This window comes from Arthroderma uncinatum, assembly GCF_011692745.1.
Source record: "Arthroderma uncinatum strain CBS 119779 chromosome Unknown scaffold1, whole genome shotgun sequence".
NCBI lineage: Eukaryota > Fungi > Ascomycota > Eurotiomycetes > Onygenales > Arthrodermataceae > Arthroderma > Arthroderma uncinatum.
In genome coordinates, this window is record NW_022983863.1 from 3182972 (window position 1) to 3202326 (window position 19355).

At 50.2% G+C, this 19355-nt stretch overlaps 5 protein-coding genes across 5 annotated transcripts; 1 reads left to right on the forward strand and 4 right to left on the reverse strand.

Moving 5' to 3' along the window:
- Positions 1-612: 612 nt before the first annotated feature.
- On the reverse strand, positions 613-2088 carry GIQ15_00969 (uncharacterized protein; the record flags this gene model as incomplete). The annotated part of the gene is made up of 1 exon (XM_033548386.1): positions 613-2088. One exon carries the CDS (start codon positions 2086-2088, stop codon positions 613-615), a length of 1476 nt encoding a protein of 491 aa, XP_033409337.1.
- Positions 2089-3613: 1525 nt separating this feature from the next.
- On the reverse strand, positions 3614-5476 carry GIQ15_00970 (mannitol dehydrogenase; the record flags this gene model as incomplete). Its single annotated transcript, XM_033548387.1, has 3 exons — positions 3614-3638; positions 3699-5092; positions 5381-5476. The coding sequence occupies 3 exons, from the start codon at positions 5474-5476 to the stop codon at positions 3614-3616; spliced, it is 1515 nt and encodes a 504-aa protein (XP_033409338.1).
- Positions 5477-6212: 736 nt separating this feature from the next.
- On the forward strand, positions 6213-7394 carry GIQ15_00971 (uncharacterized protein; the record flags this gene model as incomplete). Its single annotated transcript, XM_033548388.1, has 1 exon — positions 6213-7394. The coding sequence occupies one exon, from the start codon at positions 6213-6215 to the stop codon at positions 7392-7394; it is 1182 nt and encodes a 393-aa protein (XP_033409339.1).
- Positions 7395-7414: 20 nt separating this feature from the next.
- Positions 7415-9307, reverse strand: GIQ15_00972 (DNA repair protein rad9; the record flags this gene model as incomplete). The annotated part of the gene is made up of 8 exons (XM_033548389.1): positions 7415-7435; positions 7488-7628; positions 7696-8315; positions 8371-8586; positions 8644-8782; positions 8841-8990; positions 9110-9192; positions 9262-9307. 8 exons carry the CDS (start codon positions 9305-9307, stop codon positions 7415-7417), a joined length of 1416 nt encoding a protein of 471 aa, XP_033409340.1.
- A 585-nt stretch (positions 9308-9892) lies between these two features.
- GIQ15_00973 (mitogen activated protein kinase kinase kinase 3) lies at positions 9893-14813 on the reverse strand (the record flags this gene model as incomplete). The annotated part of the gene is made up of 2 exons (XM_033548390.1): positions 9893-10013; positions 10102-14813. 2 exons carry the CDS (start codon positions 14811-14813, stop codon positions 9893-9895), a joined length of 4833 nt encoding a protein of 1610 aa, XP_033409341.1.
- Positions 14814-19355: the final 4542 nt, after the last annotated feature.

Genomic DNA, 19355 nt, shown 5'->3' on the forward strand with positions numbered 1-19355 from the left:
CAACAACAAGAAGAAGAAGACATGATAGAGCCCCCTTATTTTCATACGGCTTGAGCTGCAATTAACAAGAAGATATGGAGTGGCTGATGCAGCCTTGGCGTGAATTTGCCCAATTACTAAGCTCCGTCTCGGTATACAGAGCCGTCGACCAGATACCATGGATCTCAAGCTTGGAATTGACATGCCCTATAGCCTGGACTGACACCAAGATCTATAGTGATCGCCCATACGCACTATTTATTTGATTTACCGAGAAAACTTGACTAGAACCTACCGAAACTAGAACCGGCAGGGGAATATGCTAAGTCACCATCTCTTAAGGGCCCTAGTTTGTCTAGAGCGCTGTCGGTCCGCAATACATACTAGCAAACGAACAATAGACATTACGGATATGGACAACCAGTCACCGAGGATAAGAGTGGAATTGACATGCTGTTTAGGTGTGAACCAAGATCCCGCTTGCACGCATTCAAGCAATTTCCGAACCAAACCCGCAATCCTCCCATCAAGGGCAAAAGAAGATGGAGAATACCATCATTTCATCAATGTCGTTAAAATTATACGCAAAAAGGAAAAACCCATACCAGTCCCGCCAAAATTGATTGCCATATGCTAATGAAGGCCCCTTGCCTTCGCTTTCCTCCTTTCCTCCAACTTCCTCCTCCAACCAACTATCAAAAGGGGCCCCAACTTCAAATGCCTTGCAACATGTATCTGCTTCTCTACTTGCCCCTTATACCTCTTCCAACTACGTTCGCGCCCTTCCCCGTCTGCCATCTGTGCTAACATGAAGTCCCAATTTTGCGATTCCTGGGCGCGCAGGACGTCGTCGCGGTCGACTAAAGATCTGCGGTTGTACCGTGAAGTGGTCCCTGGGCCCGGCCCAGCTCGTGCACTGGGTGTGGGAGTGGGCGTCACTGTCGGTGCTGGTGTGAGTGGAGGAACGTTAAATTGACGCACTTCTGGACTCCGTGATCTGGTTGCTTCGATGCGCTCGCTACTAATCCTAGGCCGGAGCAGGGTGTTATCAGGAGAAGTTGGAGAACCGTGAGCTCGGCGTTGCTGTTCCGGTGAAGGTGTAAATTCAATCGAGGTGGATGCTGGCGATACCAGTGAACTATACTGGTAGACCAAACCTGGCTGGGAGGGCTCTTGTTGCTGAGCATGGTTTCGAGACTGGGCTTGGACTCGATTCAATTCCTCCTGCTGAGAGGCCATGTAGAGCCGTTGAGAACGGAACCGTGCAGCCGCTTCTTCACCTACTAGATCTGGGTCTTCATGTGGAGATAGGGGGAGGTGTACACCGGAGTGTGTGGGTAGAGATGACTCGTTTGGGATTGGCCCAGTGGCGGGCGGTTCTTCGGCTGGAGAATGGACGAGCGTCAATGTGGAAGAGTTATGAACTGTTCCAAGAGAAACCGGCGCGGCTACATTCCGAGACGAAGTAGGCCGATTCTCTATTTCGGATATACTGGTTGTCGTGATGTCTGTTGCGGCGGTCTGAAAGAGGCCCGGGAATATGAATCTCGAGATAGCATCGATTTCACTAGATGAACTAGTTGCACGCCTGTTCGCGACATTTCGGTAATGGCGCGACTGTAAGCCGCCCATCACCGGGACCCATTCTGACGAGTTATATACCGACCGAAGGCTGGAGGCGGTATTGCTGATGGATCGGGGGGTGAAATTTGATGAATTGCTGAAGGGGGATGTCGGGCCGATGCGATTCTCGAAGCCACGGGCGTACATTGGCGTTGGAGGGAGGCCATGTCGGTTCGTGTCGTTCGGTTCCGTTCGGGTCCGGTCCAGCGGTCGCTGCGGCGGCTGCTGCTGCTGCTGTGGTTCTAGCCGTGATTGGCGTTGTTGACTCTCGGTCGGCGAGGTACTAGAGGGTATATCGTTCGCCCGTCGATGGAGTGGTGGGACATACGAGTGGTAGGACGGGGCAGCAGAAACGTATGACGGCGCGTTTGAATGTACAGATGCTGTTTCGGAGTCGATCGGAGGCCCTATGCGAGGAGTGTACGGCGGCAGCTGCTCGACTCCATGGAGGAGGGACCGGTGAGGCGGCAAGGGCAGAGTAGCCATGCTCCCTCCTCCTATCCTCGATAAAATAGGGATCTGGTGAAGATCGGGCGTCGCAAGATGATATATATATATATATATATACGTCTATTTGTGCGGTGTGGGACCAATGTGATGGCTCAAAAACCCTATGCTGAGCTGAACAGATATCAGCATGGATAAAATATACAGATATACAGTGGAACTATGACGAGTACAGGGAGATGATGCTATACAGACGAAGATCTCAGCTCGTGCCGGTCCAGATATCTAGTCGTGTGCAGTATACGCCAGCAGCAAACAGGTCTGGGTCCAGGCCCACGTTATGAGGTCATCGATAAGAGCGATAAGGGAAGTACCTCTATGGAATAACAAATAACACCATGCGAACCGTTTCACAGCCGATGGATCAGAGAACATAAAAAGAGGAAAATAAGGGAAAGGAGGTAAACTTGTCGAGGCCCTTTCGTGAGGCACCTGATGCCGCCCTGCATGAGGCTACCCGGCCGGGATTCTCTGGTTATATCGCGCGTACTGCAGATGTAACCACGACGCTACGAATCTCCATTTTTAGTGGAATAATACGTTGTGGGAAGAAAAAGCAAGTTGCTCGTTCGCTGCTGGTGCTTCTCCTCGTTACTTTTCCACTCTTGCACCGCCCTCTGGGTCTTCTGTGAACCTAGTCTGTGGCTGGAACGAGCAGGACGCCGAGAAAGCGACACAGTTACAAAGAGACGGAGTACCGCCGCAGGAGAAACCCAAGCACCAAGAGACTAAGAGCCATGTGGCAGGCAGGGACTCGATTTCGCTTTTCCCTCCCCCGCGGAAGAACGATAATCTTTCCATGTATATACATAGGAAGTACAGAATAAAGAGTTGAGCATTGCCGGGTATTCCACTCCATGGCTAGCGGCCGGATATACCAGGCCATCACATCTCCCACAGCTGCTATGTATAGAAACGAACACCGTCTATGCGAGTATCCTTGTCCAATCCTCACTCCCTTTACATGCATGTACGAACATGGCCCTCCCTTGTCCTGCCTTTTTTTTTTCTTCCTTCTCTTCGTTTTTTGATATCTTTTATCCCCGATTATTACGTAAGAACGGCCCGGATTTCGGCATTTTTCGGGTTCGGATAAAAGTAGTCCGGATTCCGACCACGTGATTACTCACTTTCTCAACGTCGAGAAGAAAAGAGGAAAAGAAGATGAAAAGATGAAGAGAAGAGAAGAAGAGAAGAGTAAGGATACAGGTTGTGTTTTATTGCTTGAGCTCGCTCATGGCGGCTTGATGAAATATCTCGTAACTAGCTAGCTAACTACTAACTTGTTGTGAATGTGAACGCTGGTCTGGCTCCATCTACGCCGACGCCCCAGCCCGAGTCCGAAAAGAAGACAAAAGGAAAGAAAGGGAATAATAAATACATCGTTAATCATGCTGGTTGGATGATGTTTTTTCTTTTTTGGTGTTTCGTGGTAGTTCTGGTTATCCCAGTTTTGCTCCTCGAGCTGTCGAGTTTTTGATTTGAGTTGCACGCTGAATCGCTTTTACAAAACAGATGGCATCATTTCTCTGTAGGACGATGTGTTAGCTAGATACCCCCATCACATCTTCCCCAAGGCCCGAACGTACCTAGACTCATTCTGGACCTTCCTGACCTTCTCGACAACACGGTCGTACAGAGGGTGGTTTGGCTCGAGACCAGTCAGCTTGGTGGTGGCGGAATCACAGTCCTCCTCCCTCAGGATCTTGGCCAACTCAACACTCTCGTCGTCCCCGGAGACGTTCTGGAAGCGCAAAGCCTGCTCGATGGCACCCACGAGAGCATCGATCTTCTGACCTCGCTCAGCCAACTGAGCGGCCGGCCCAATGAAGCGTTCTTTCCTGCCCAGCTTACGGACGGGAGCACGGCCAACACGCTCGACGACGTCCTCGAGGTAAGGGTTGGAGATACGTTCGATGATGGCACTGACGTATGCACGCTGCTCTTCCTCCGGAATGCCGTGCTTGTCGACGATGAGGCGTGAAGTCTCGCTGAGGGCATCGTCGACCATCTTCCTGATGCGTGCGTCGGAGAGGGCGTCGTAGATTGTCTTCTTCTTTGCGTTATACCCGTAGTATGCAGCGGTGGCATGGCCGGTGTTGACGGTGTAGAGCTTGCGCTCGATGTAGGGCTCGAGATGGTCGACCCAATGGATGGCCTTGATGTCCGGGTGGCCCCAGTTTCCGAAGGGAGTCTGCTCGACGGCCCATTCGTAGAACTTCTCGATCTTGACGTTCAGACCAGCGTTGGGGTCCTGGGTGGGCACGATACGGTCGATGGCCGAGTTGGCGAAGCGAGCACGGTCCGACAGGGTCTTGAGACGGTCCTCGGCGGTGTGTTCCTTGATGAACGCGGCGAGGGTGTCGGTTGCTCCAATGGCGTTTTCACACGCGATGACGGCGAGCGGGCGTTCGACGGTTCGAGCATCGATGCCCTTGGCGATCGGCGAGGCGATGAACTTGAGGATGTTGGGTCCGACGGCACAGGTGACGACGTCAGCGGATGAGATTTCACGGATGACATCGTCGAGGTTGTGTTTCGAGTTGATGGCGCGGTAGTTGGAGATGGTCTTGACGGTCTCGCCGGCAGAGCTGATCTCGGTGACAGTGTAGGACTTGGTCTCCTGCAGCTTGTCGATGATCTGGTCCATGACGTCGATGAAGACGACTTCGTAGTCCGACTCGTGCAGGAACTCGGCCACGAAGCCACGGCCGATGTTGCCGCCGCCGAAATGGATAGCTTTCTTGGGCGACATCTTGCTGGAGGTCGAGGGGAGCGTGGAGGCGGGTATCTTGTGCTTTGCGAGGACGGATCTGGTCGACGGCGAGGCGTGGAAGAGCGAGATGGCGGACGAGAGCGCGGCGGCGATGGTCTTGAGCAGCGAGGTGAGAGATGTTGTAGGAAGGGCGAGGAGGGAGGAGAAGAAATAGGAAAGGAAGTTGGGGGAAGCGGAGGACGCCAGCTTGACGGTGGTACACGCGAACTGAGGGGGTGGCCCTGGTTTACGCCGTGCTACCAGCAGGAAAAGGAGAAAACTGGTTTTGGAGGGTAAAGGTATGTTCAATTGAGTAGCAGCAGCTGTAGCTAAAGTGGCAGAGTAGAATTAAGTACGGAGATATACATCCTGTTTGCCCATGGGAGGCAGCCCATATAAGTATCTATCCCAAGTACCGAGCCCATGCTATGAAATCATCTCCCGCGACGGCCCCGTCTCCCAAGTCTGCGATATAACTGGCCAGCAGCCTGCAGGTTGCCCTCCACTTGGCCTCACCCCTTGGCCTGCGTCATCATCTCGAATCAGAGCAGCAGCGTCGTCGTCGGCCAGTTGTATATCTCGAGATGGAGATAAGAGATGTCCAGCGACCATATCACGAGAGGACCTCTTATCTCAAGGAAAAAGTACAGATGGACGGCGGTTCCGAGAGCATCAAGTTCAGTCCATCAGTTCCTCACGTCCCACTAGCTTCCGTCCCTAGTATCCCACCATCGCCAAGCAGGGTGAGCAGCAATCCCGAGTGAGGACATCGTGAAGCCTAGCGTCGGCGAGGACAGGAGGGACAGGAGGACAGGAGGACAGGACGCGGACAGAGGTTGGCCAGTGGTGGTAATCCTGAATTCCTGATGCCAGCCAGTCAAGTCAAGCCATGAGCCGGTGGGGGTTGCTGCCCAAGCTGCTCGGGAGTTGTCCGGGTGGCGCCCCTAGCAACATCGCGAATGTTCCAGCTGGGAAGCCGGGATGTCAGGACCAAGCTTCTCCAGTCCCTCCCAGTCCCGGCTTATACTTAGATAGACTGTTGTCGGTTTCGTTGCTCTCTGCTTGGTCACTGCGACTTCGTTGATAGGAGATGAAGCTGACGATAGAAGATAGAACGATAAGGCAGAAAAAGAATAGAGCTTCCGCTCCTACTTTCTCCTTGCCTGCGTGAGGGATTTTATAGACTTTCCCTTAGCTGGTCGTAGGGTTGGGCCCGACAGACCAGGGACATCAGTTGGAGGTAGGTATAGGTAACCCCCGGGGCCTGTCCTGCCCGTCTTGCTGTCTTGCTGCCCTGCCTGCCCTGCGTGGTACTTCATTTCGACGAAACACCGCTGAGGAACGTGGGATGCACCTCTACGCTTTCGGGTCGAATGGCGCAGGCCAACTGGCGATCGGGCATATGGAAGACGTCGACAGGCCGGCGCGGTGTCTCTTCGCGGGGGACGAGCAACCTTCTGCAGGCCAGCCATCAGCCTCGGGAGAGGTTAGACTTGCCGCTGGCGGAAATCATACCTTGATCCGACTCCCTTCAGGCATCGTGTATGCTGCTGGCTCCAACGCGCACGGCGAATGCGGCACGTCCACCACCCAGAATCTCGTCCGTTTCCAGCGTGTAGTAATCAGTGAGCCGCCTGCCAATATCGCCCGCGATATCAGCCACGATATCACCCCCGACGACAATATCACCACCTTCTCCCACATCTCAGCAACATGGTCTGCCTCCTTCTTTGTAAATCAGAGTTCCATCTACGTCGTCGGCCACGGCTCCAAGGGTGAGCTGGGCCTGGGGCCCGATGTGACGGAGACAAAGGTGCCAGTTCGGATGTCTAACTTCCCGCCAGATGGCACGCATGTCGCCGCCATTGCTAGCGGGATGGGACATACCGTCGTCCTCCTGGATGACGGTGCGGTGTACGGTTGGGGAGGGGCTAGGAAGGGTCAGCTGGGAGCTGACAAGGTGCGTGAGAAGGTCGTCTGGTCGCCGCAAAGGATGATGGTGGGTGGTAATATGCCTCCTGAACATGTGCGAGCCGTCAGTTGTGGCAGGGAGTTTACCGTCCTCGCCGGCTCTTCCTCTGGCTCACTGTCCTCATCCTCGTCCTCAGCTCAGTCACCACTTTACATCCTAGGTCCGGATAAATGGGCCATCTCGTCCGCTGCTCCCCCTATGGTAGCCGGATATACCTCGCTGGCTACCAGCTGGCATGGCGTCTATGTACATTTATGCGATGGCAGGGTGTTGGCTTGGGGTCGCAACGATCGAGGCCAGTTGCCTCCTTCGACCATGCCGGCTCTGGCTCATCTGGCTGCTGGAAGTGAGCACGTTGTTGGCGCCATCGACCGTAGAACGTTGATTGCGTTTGGGTGGGGGGAGCATGGTAATTGCGGGCCGAATACTGATGAGCAAGGTAACGTCGTTGGACGGTGGAATGAGATCCCACTGCCCTTGGACGGTGGTAGCATCGATGCTGTTGGTGCAGGATGCGCAACGAGTTGGGTCATGATGTCTGAGTCGGTATCCAAGTAAATATATGCCAAGCGGCGGCATTAGTCGAATAGACCGCGTATCTACACCCCCGGTTAGCGTTGCATCTTAATATAGAAAGCCAGCACATCTCACCTGCGATATTCGTTGAGTCGGCGGAATGCCCATCGTATCATCCTCAGTGGGGTTAGCATCGGGCATGTTTTGCTCGTTGACGGGTTCCATCCTAGATACATTATCCCGTATCGTTCCCCCGAGGCTCTGTCGCAATGCCTCCTGGATCACATCACATCAGTATGAAGCACCACATAAGAAACGGCACGGCAAACAAGGAAATACATACCTGGTCAAGATTTGCGTCCCATCGAAGCATATCTTCCTGCTCTTCCTCGTCGCCGTAGCGGGGTTCATCCCACTGGTGATCATCGTCCACTGCAACAAACAAGCTCTCATGATCGATCGGTGCCACAGGCGCAAGCGATCCAGGTGGGATGATCGGCTTGGTTTCCTGCCTTTGAGATGCCGGTGGCGGCATCTGCATCTGCGGTTGGGATCGTACCTGCGTCTGTACCTGCGTCTGCTGCTGCTGCTCCCTGCCAGATAATCGGACGCTGGAACCTCTCTCCACTGGCGCATTGGCGACGGGCTGCTGCATAGGTCGAGCCGATAGCTCCCGCGCCACATTGGTCTGTGAAGGGACAGACTCTGTCTCATCGACACCCTCGCCTCGTGTCATCAGTGTGAACTCACACATCATCCCCGGCACATCGTAGGAAAACTGCAGTGGCCTACAGGGCCTCGTGTATCGAGCAGTAATTTGTGTCTTAAGGGTATCAGCGTGGAGAATAATAGCTCTAAAGTCTTTAACACTGATAGCAACATGCAACCCTTCCTCAACGGCGAAGTGGCTAAAGTCTCGCGTCTCAATGGCCACCGACGTATGGACCGGTTGTTTCAATATTTCTGCTGTATGTTAGAAAAGCCAGGAACCTAACGTATGCGGTCGTAGAGATCATACCTGTCCCGGCCATCACCTTCTCCGTAAAGCTGGTAAATACAGCCCGGTCGTCATCAGGGTAGATATCTAATTGCTCTGCGCTGCGCCCGAAATGGTCAAGAATTTCTCGCAGGAACTTTGAGTCCACAACCCACTGGTTCTGGGCTCCAGATCTGTCAAATAGCGCATGTTGGATGTCAGCTGGCTCGTACGTTAGCCTGTACGTCTTGAGGACCCCTGACACACCCACGTTAGCGCTATATAACATCAAGCATGACCGAGCGAACCATTTACCGTGCTTGCAAATCATCTGGACGACTAGTCGGCATTCTGATTCATCTGGGCTGTCGAACAATTGGGCTTCACACCGCTCAATTCCAGTATCCTTGTCCTTGAAATCGATAGCCCGTCCCTTGAACACGGATAATAGCGCCTTAGAATCAAGAGTTAGTCCAAACCATCTAACTCCAACGGCAATAGAGAGGACATACTTTGATGTATATCTGACAAGAAACCTTATCCCGTCCAGTCTTATCTTTATTCCTAGATGCACTATAGGAATATTGGGCAAAGAAGGACGTGGCATCAAACTTGTACGATGCGTAGCCGGATTTGGTAGTATTCAGCGTTGAAAAGCGCAACTAGGGGTTTAAACTTAGTCATATGCCTTAATTCAACTCTTGTTACACTGTGAGATATATAGATATATATGGACCTGTTTATTTCATGAAAAAAAACAGTTTACATGGGTATTTCTTACAGAGTCAGACTCGGCTTCAATTGAGACGGTTTCATTGAATTTGGATAGACAGATCAGTACATCACGAAGCTGTAGAAGCGCCTCTGGACGCAATGTAAAGGATAAAGAAGCCATATCTCGGTAGCCTCAGTTCATTAACCCAGTTTATATACTCGGGGAGTTGAAGTCGCGTCGTCTGCTTAAAGTCTCGCTCTTCATCGCGTGTTGGCACAGGAGAGGCTGACTAAGGGGGCTTACTCACGTGAGCAGAGATATTTCTAGGGCGCCCAGGGGTTGTCATCTACTTTCAACACAGGATGGTATCCAGGAACGCATCTCTGCCATCGTATGAACAATAAGGCGTATTATAGGTATATTTAATAGTAATTTTGGCTATAGTATAAAATTCAAAACCGAATAAACGTATGTATACGCCATACTGCTTCAATATAAACAACCAAACTAATCATTAAAAGGAAGAGTAAGCCCGAGGGTAAGAAATCCTGCAAACGCCCATGCTTTACGCTAGTCCTGGCTTCATAACAAATTTATAGTGATGTATCATAAACAAGATCAAGAAAATCCAAGCCGTCTTCCAAGATGGGCCGGATCGGTAGAACGAACATAGGAGAACGGGAGGCGAAATAAAAGGAGATAACAAAAAGAAAATTGGGGGCAAATTTTAAAGTCAGACGAGTATTCCTTATTCTTCAAAGGATGGCCCATGCCAGCATGACCAAATTTCTGAGAGAAATATCAAGAACACAAGTAAACTATACCTGTCGAACGGTTTTTAGGGGGGCTCTACAGGACGTGTCGAATCTTGGCGTGTAGTTCGGTATCTAGGAAATTAAAGTTCGGATCAAAGGTGCAGAATGGATGTTGTGACAGGAGAGTCTCCGCGGTTGGGCGGTCGAAGGTGTCACTAGAAGAGGCGTCAGTAAAATGTGGGATATTACTCGTCAGGGGTGGCATAAGGAAAAATTGTGGCCTACATCGTAAAGCAATCATACATAAAGGCGAGAGCGGCAGGTTCGATCTCAAGTGCCACATCCTCAGGGATAGGAGGTGCTTGGTTTAAGCTACCCAGCTTGAAGATTGCCCCGATAGCTTCTTCTTTGCTCCATGGACGTCGACCTGCGAACATCTCAAGAACGACACAACCGAGCGACCAAATGTCCACTTTGGCACTATATCCTTGGCCTTGCGACTGAACAACCTCAGGAGCCATCCAGAAGACTGAACCTTGCATGGAATTGGTAACATCATTGCCATAGATGTTATCACTCTTCTTTGAGATACCGAAATCTGAGATCTTGCAGGCACCGTCAAGGTCGAGCAGGATGTTGTCTGCCTTTAGGTCTCGATGAAGGATTCCTTGGTCGTGGAGGTAGGAGAGTCCACTTAGCACTTGACGATTCAGAGACTTCACAACGCTTTCTTCGAATTTCCCGTGCTTGCGAAGACAACTACCAATACTGCCTCCGGGAATATACTCGAGGTAGATCGATATTGAGAGATCGCCTCGCTCGCACCCAAGGTATTGGACGATGTTCGGGTGTTCCAAATGCTGCATAGTGTCTATCTCCTGATCCATTGCAGAAACCAGTTCTTTCACGCGATCCTTGTCGTAGTTGGCAGCCTTTTGATTCACCTCGACTTGCTTTACGGCCAAAATCTCACCAGTGTTTGCGTTGATGCCCAGATACACTCTGCCATATGTTCCCTTGCCGATAAGTTGACCCCTAATGATACGGAAGGTTGGTTGTCTTTGTGGCAGTTTACCCTGCTGCACCATGGTTGTTGGCTGTTGTGGCATCGGGTCTAGGTCACTAAGTCGTGTTCCTGGCTTTGGACTAATTTGCATAATCCTAGCGCCAAACATCTTCGTGCTCTTTCGACGAAGAATTCCAGATGCTGCTGCGCCTTTGTTGTGTATACTCTGGTGCCGGTTGATTTGGTGAGCTCCCTTAGCCACTTCACGGATAGATTTCATCCTGTTCAACCCTCCTGATCGTGATAGATTCCTGTGCGCCACGGTACTTGGCACCCTCTTTGCCTTAAGAGTCGATTCGGCTGATCCCAACACATCGGAGATATCCTTCAGGGGCTGATACCCTGCCGTACCTGTGGTTTGGCCCGTGCCACTACTGGCCTCTGTTACTTCTGGCTCTGTTTCGTCTCTGGATGACGGCCCAGAAGGCGATAGTGGAGGGGACTGAGCATTTCCATCCAAGTAGGGTTCATCCAGGTCAACTCCCGGGAAGAAGTCGTCCAAATGATCGATCATTCCTTCTACAGGAGGCCTACTTGCCCAAATATCGTCTCTAACAAATGACTCCCGACGCTTATCATAGTCGCGATCATCCGTTGATGGGTTACTCGTGTCAGCATCAGCAGAATTTCGGTTCTCACTTGGGTCGAAAATAGCACTAGGAGGGAAAGTCCCGGAAGTGCCTGAGGTGGTCGGCGATTTGAATGCTACCGAGCGTCCCTGGATTGATCTCGATTCCGTATTAACCTTTAACGTTGGTTTTAATTCCTCGTTCTTGGACGTATCGGAAACAGGCTTCCTCTTCGCTTGAGGCGGGGTTGGTCTAGCTAAAGGTTTGGCAAAAAGACCTGAGTCCGAGTCATCATCTGAGTCTTCTTGCGGCAACGGGGATTTAGCAAATGGAACAGGGGACTCTTGGAAATCAAAATCAGGACCATAAGACTTCCGAGACTGTAACGTTGGCTTCGATGGTAGTGTAGATTCGGACGAAGAAAATGAATTTGTGTCCGGCTGGCTGGTCCATTCACTAGTCGAGGGTTTGCGACTGCTACTACCGTTACCTTCACGGTCTTCGTTGCGGCTTGAGGTATTGGAAGATAGGTTCTCCTTGTCTGTTGGCGGGGTTGTGTTTGGAGATATGGCTCCAGATTCAGAACGTCTCGAATCTGGCCTCCCTGCGCCCTCAGTTGAAGGGTTGGGGGTAGTGGACGAGCGCATTGGCGTTCCAATTGCCCCTGACATCTTCCCAACGCTGGCCAAGGCAGCTCCTAGGCCAAAACCTATACTTGGTGAAATTGTTTTGGGGTCAGATGACTGCTGTCTGTGGAATTCAGGCTGGAATTCCTTTGAATTCCTCATTCTGAGGTCTTCAGGCTTCCTACTGAGGGAATTGACTTTGGTAAGCGTGTTCGACTCTGATGGGGCGAGCGGTGGCTTGCGTAACGGAATAAGGGTGTCGGATCTCTTGTCTTCGTATGGCGAAGTGCGTGGTACATTAAAATCAATCACGCGGTCACCTTTAATACTAACGGGAGCGCTTCCAGTGGAAATCTCAGTTCTTTGAATCCGATCCTTCCTCGAATCAAGATAGGCTTTCTGTTTTCGTTCAGCTTCACGTACGTGTTGCTCATGCGCCCGCTGTAGCAGTACTTCCTTTTCTTGATCAGCCGCAGCATTCGGAGTGTTGGGCTGGCCTCCATTCGTAGATGGTGGGAAGACACTGGTGTTCGACAGGCCATGCTGGGATCTCTCGGCCGGGGTAACTCGTCGTGCCGTTGAAACTCGGCTCGAGTTATCATCGTCCATCATATCCAGAGGGATTCTGTAACCATTAATTGACCTTTCAAACGTAACACCCAATCCAGCAGACGGCGGCATCGCAATGCTCTGAATAAAGAATTTCAAGCTTCCTAAATGATCTGATCTGGCGCGCCGATTCACTACTAGCATTGTGTCACTTAGTGGCTCCTCATGCATAATTTGTCCAGGTTCGGTGAGGTAGATCAAGGCACTCCCAGGATCTTTGATACCAACGCTATTGCAGATAAGAGCTCGGAGCGAGTCAGCCGCATCAACATCAGAAACATCGATCAAACGAAAGTTCCACCCGTCAACTGTGCCAAACACAAATTTCTTGGCTGGCGAAGGTGGCGGTATATTCCACGATTGTGTCCGGAACTTGTCATGTTCTGACACTGCGGATGGTGTCTGGCCAGAAGTTGCGAATGGTGGGGTATGGCGGGCACCCAACCCTGGGCTTGTTGGTGAATCGAACATTTCATCAGATGAATGGTGAAAGTTGTCGTGGTTGTTTCTTTTTCTAAAGATATTAAACAGGCTTTTTCCTTCCTTGTGGGGTGTATCGTTCACTTGCTTGGGTTGCTCCTGGGGAGAATAGTTACGCCAATCCCCCAGTGCAACGCCTATACTGGTTCGGATAGAAGAATTTGGTCCGCTGGCACCGGCTCCACCTTGGGACGAGAGGCCACGGCTCATAGTTGAATCCGAACTATTTCGTTTATTGTGATGACCAGGTGAAGCAAGAGATGCAAATTGAGCAGCGGGGCTGTTGGCATGGGATTTACTGTCAGAGTATGTTGGAGGTGGGAAACCGGTATCGCTTGAAACTGACGGGCTGTGCTTTCGTCGAAAGACAGCATCCTGTCCATTTGAATCATTGGTTGAAGCGTCGGCGTTTGGAACAGTCATATGTTGGCCAGAATATTGTCTTTGTGTCGTGTTCGATGTGTCCACTTTGGCAAATTGCTGTCCAGGGCTGTTTTCCGCAGTTATGTTGTTTGACACTGCTGACATTGGCTCTCGTCCTATATTGGGCGAGTTTTCAATTCCGCCATCTGTAGATGCGCTGTGTGAAGCTGCATTTTCATGTCGGTAATATCGTCCTTGCTCGCTATTCTCAGGCCCAAGAGTGCTGGAAATCCTTCTAATAAGCTTACACATGCGCTTCCCTTCCTCTCGTTCACGGGGATGGTCCCACCCTGTCCCGCTCTTGACACATTCCTTTGCTAATTGAGGGTAAACAACTTGATGCATCTTGCCGAGATTTCCTCTTGAGCCCAGCTCAATGAAAGCGGCGCCTTTCAGGTCCAATGCCCTGAAGGTTTCTTGCCAATCCTGGGAGAACCCGTTGTTAGCTAGCCAGAGTAATACTCGGTCTAAAGGCCACCTTTCGGTATCGCCGTTAGAGTTGCCATTCAGCGTAGCGGCATTACTATTGAAAGATTGGTTCTCATGTTGTGGAGGGTCAGCAGGGGGAAGGGCCGTCTGAGGGGTATGGTTATATTTTGTGGCAGTGGATGGCCCCGAAGAGAGCGGGTCTAGTTGTCCTGATTGAGGTATGGAGAGTTGATAGGGCCGCTGGGCCTGATGGTGCTGTGTCATCCCCTCGTTAGGTTGTTTATAATATTGTTGTTGGTGTTGTTGTTGCTGCTGCTGTTGCTGTTGTTGTCTAAAAGCACCAAAGTCTTGTTGTTGGTAGGCATAGGGGTCCTGTCTCCCAAACGAGGCGTGAGACTCGTGCGTGACAAGGGGTGGAATTCCCACTCCCGGGCCAAACGTCCCCATTCCTGGGATATAGGTAGCAGACGTGAGAGGCGGGTCGTCTGCGCCCATAGTAGGCTGTATAGAAAGCGTTCCCGGCTTTCGATGCTGCTGGATGCCGTATGCGGCTAGGTGCTGGTTCTGAGCGTGGTTTACTGGCATCATAGGAGGTGGAGGTGGGTATTGCTGGTTCATCCCCTGTCGCGCCCAGCTTTGTTGCATCCCTTGAAGCGCATATAGAGAGGTTGGCGGGGGGCCCGGAGGCGGCGGTAGAGAGATGCCATGAGAGGCCTGGGTTCGCGGCGGCGGAGGCGGTAGAGGTATATGCCCCTGCTGGTGTGATCCCATGGGAGCCCCGGGGATGTATTGTTGGCGTTGACCATCCATCATAGATGAATATACCGATGTTCAACTATTAATTCTATAGTATAATGTTTCAGGGGGGATTGTTTCTGGCTTCGTATCGTGTGCGCCCCTAAATATCGAGGGGGTATAGATTCGAAAAATCGAGGACCTGCCAGCGAAGCTTTGCTGACTTGCGATCAGCCCAGCATCCTCGGCACCCTGTAGTATGTTCAACCAGCAACCAGAGTATCGTAATGATGGTCCTTGGTGTTTATCGAGCACAGCAGCGATACAGGTAGAACAGGTTCGAAATGAGGGGGGGAACGCAAAACGACGAGCCAAGTCAGCTGTCAGGGCAAGTGTCGATAACGGTCAAACTGTCGGTCTGGCTGGAATAACGAAAGAGTCCACGGTCGAGGAGTCAAAACGGCGATGCAGAGCGCTGGTCCTGTTGCTTGATTAATCTTCCGTCACCAGCAGATGCGAGAGCAAGCTACCCTGGAACACTCACGACCAGCGGCGCTAACTTTCAAGTCAACAAACAAACACACTAAACGGCCGATCGACAGGGTCCCAGTCCAGCTAATCGATTGTTAGAGCAGAGAAAAGAACGGCGGGCAGCGGTAGTTCCAACAGGTCCCATCGAGAGAAGAGGCCGCCGTTCGTCGTGCGTCCTGTGGCATCGCGGGTTGCTTCGTCCTTCTGCGTTGGGAAGAAACGGCCGGAAACTAGGTTTGGGCCCAAGCGCCTTTTTTTGCACCAAAATAGTGGGTTATCACGTGATATGCCTTACAATTTCGATTTTTATAGAAACTTACATAATACACCTTACATAAACTACTTACATAATATATCTGAGTTTACATAATACATTCGTGCTTACATAATACATTTGAGCTTACATAATACATCAACTTCTTGCGCTTGCACTTTTGGTCGTTGAACGTTTGCACTTTTGATCTTTCTTCAACAACGAGCATGCTGAACAGCTCTTGTCGCTCTTCTCTGGGCGCGAGTCAGCAAGTACCCGCAAGATAGGGATGTAGATCAGGAAGCCAGAATGTGGCTAAGATTCTTTGAGGTATGTTGGAGCTCTTCAGCTTTTGTCTTCCAGATGGCCTTTAACTAACACACGATATAGATTTGGCTTACTGCTAGGGTATCTATGGCCCGCTGATGGCGCGTCGAAAGATCATTCAACTAACTTAAGCCAGCTTCTGGCAAGCCCGACCTTCCATCGAGCCGTCCAGCGCGTCCACAAATCCGTCCAGGAATTCAGACATGGCAAGGCTCCCGAAGATATGGGAGGCACAAACATTGATGGTATCTATCCACACGCTACACCGCTATTATATTACTATTCTAAGGCCATTCTAACTTGCTTGTCCATCGCAGGACCGGGACTCAAGAAATATTTCCAGTTATTTCGAGATGAGCTTCGGAACCAATTGAAAAATAAACCACCTAGATCATAAATTATTATTCCCCACTTATTCAAATATCACCCACGTTCCTATATTCCCGATGTACTCTGGACCCCGTCGTGACGATAATATCGTGACCGGATATAAATTGGGCTGTCTCCTTATTCACACCACGGAGTTCATTCCTCATTCCATCCGAAGATTAATCCTACCCGTCTCTTTCACAACATCATCGCCCGGAACTTGATTCTGCTCGGTATATGTGATGTGACTAACACACTACTCTACACGCTGTTTGCGTCATTAGGTGGTTAGAGTGTTTATGAATAATGAAAGCTACTTTGATCCGCGGAAATCTATCTTATCTATCAATTATTCCATACAATGCTCTCCATACTCTCAGAATTAATCAACTTCAAACAGCACTAAAATAACGCCGGACTTCGAATCCCGTGCCAATGTTAAAAGGCCGACGAAACGAAGCAAGCCCGATTCCAGAAAATAAAAAGTGTACGCCCTATGAGTAGGCATGGAATTAGCATGACTTATCCAATAGTTAGCAACAACATATGATATATTGGTTCCAGGTTCCTAATGACTAGATCACAATGAATCTGAAACACATTAAAAAAATCAAGTGAAAAACCACACAGTATTGCCGAGAATAACTAGACCTCAAAGGAAACATAGTGTTCCTCCATACAAGAGTATGCTACCCAAGACCAAAGATGCTGATAGCCTAAATTGTCATGTCGTGGTCAATCATGCCAGCACAGCTCTGGTCCCTGTGTCTGTTTATACACTCAATCTTGAAGTGTGAAACGCCGCTGATCTCACGTTTCACAGAGTTTTCATCCGAGTCTATGCTGAGGCCCTCATAATCCACTTGGATCTAACACAAGATCTCCCACTTACCTTCTAGTTATGGTACCAGCTTCGTTTAGCAACCTGGCTCATGCTGTCGTTTAGCCAAAGTTCTTGGGGGCCCTGTTGGTGGCAGTGAGGTGTGCGATGAGTTGCCTCTTACAACTCTCGGACAGGAGGTATTTCTCGATAAGAACGTACCAAAAGGTGATAACCCTTGCACCGTTTCTCGTGGGTATAGGATCTGGTCGCCTCTTCAGTCCAAAATGGAAGATCCATGAGCCTATAAATGAACCAGTTCCGTGTTGAATATAATTGTGCTAAACCGTGGTTTGAGAGATGCCTTCTCCTTGATTCTAAACACAAATATGATAACTTCATACTCATACCCCGGATCATTTTACTACACCGAAAGATTTCATAAAGAGCATCCACTTACCCTGCAAAAAAAATGGCACAATAGCTTCTCCTCGTGATGCCACAACAGCCTAGCTAGACATTACACACTCCCACCGCCTTGGATAGGCATAATAAGAGGCTAACGCATCCTGCAGCCATTATCACAAAGCATTGGGCTGAAATATGCACATCTGAAGGTAAAGGCCTCATCATTGATCTCGTTAATGCCCTCAAGGCTAAGGATGAACTTTCAAGACCCTATCTCAATGTGTACACCATGCAGGGTAATGCATTACCTGTATGATCGTGATCCAACAAGATATATCCCCGCTTTCACCTCCCAAGTGAAAATTGAGCGTGTGATGGGTGCCCTTTGAACTTCGAACTCTGCCAGAAAGTGTGGCTTTCTTCTGACAATGCTACTGGCGTCGATAAGCTGGTCGATAAGGGCGGAGTTCATGGTTTCCCACTCAATTAAGCGGGCCGACGATCTATTCGAAAAATAGACTGGGCTGATAGACAATAATGCAGAAAAAAACCGCCATAAGGTGGAGACGATGTTGCCCCGGAGAAAACGCCCACAGGAAATACTGAATATTGTTCCCAGCAGTGACAATTTACCATGAGGTCAGAGAGCTCATAGGAGGGTATTCTGACGCCGTGACTGCTGGAATAAAACATCATTAGGCTTCATAGTGGTTTGTATAGGCTAACCTAACGGCCATCACCATATGTCAAAGTCAACAACGGTATGCAACCAAGCCTTTGGCGAAGGGGATGTATGTCTCACTTCATTAGGCATAGTTCCCTCAGCTCTGGATATACACATACAGCCCTGGGCGTTTATGCCAAGGATGGCTGTGGTTGTGCAGTTGTTGCGGGATCAATTGACATAGCTGAGGGAGCCACTTGCTATTTTTTATATGACTGCAGTTGTCAACAATTTTTTTTTTTGAAGGACTCAGGCAATGTACTGAGTTGAGGTCGTACATTCAACAGTATGCACCAATGGGAGAATCGTGTGTAATTTCTGGCTCGACAACGTGGAAAGCATTATTCGATACGGACAACCGGGAAATTGACAGGTCGACGATCAAGGGCTGAAATCAGGCATTAGCACCTGCATTGCTGCCATTCAATGCCATATGGGAAAAGTGCGTGCACAAGAGAATCCCCGGGGCTGAGATAAAGCAACCTGAATTCCGGGACTCCTGCATGTCAAGCGCCTCGTGACAGAGACCTGCAGTCAAAGGAGGTGGCGGAAGCAAGTTTCAAGACGGATGGAGCCACGAGCTGCTCGGTCAAAGAAGGATTGGGCGAAAGTACGAGGAGGGGTTGGAGCGTATGGGAGACCAGCCAAGGGAAGATATCGAGAGACTAAAAGAAGCTATGAAGGAAAAGGTTTCGCCGAAGCTGATATGGCTTTGGAGGGGACTGAGGAGATGCAAGAAACGGCGGAAGAGGTTAAAAATAGAAAAAAAAGACGGAAATAGATGTGGAAGAGGTACTCCGTATACATAGAAGTATACATCGAATCACTGGCAGCAGGATACTTAGGTAATACCTGTCAGCTATCAATATCATATTGCTCTGTACCATAGGCCTCGTCTCCGGATATAATGGCTGCCGTAGATCACCTACGACATATTTGGTATAAACAGCAAGATCGTCATGGAGGAATTGCTACCGTAGAGTCCTCGTCTCATTCCTCTGCTGCAGTAGCTCCGGGACATGGAACTATTAGCCGCCACCCCGTGTCGGAGGTCGATGTCAAAAGGTTGCATTGCATGCCAAGAATCCGGGGAAAAGAAAGAATCCTTGTTGCAAAAACAACCAGAAAGACAACCACAGATAGTAACATGACAAGGCACGCATTCCGAGTTATCCAGTCGATCCTCAG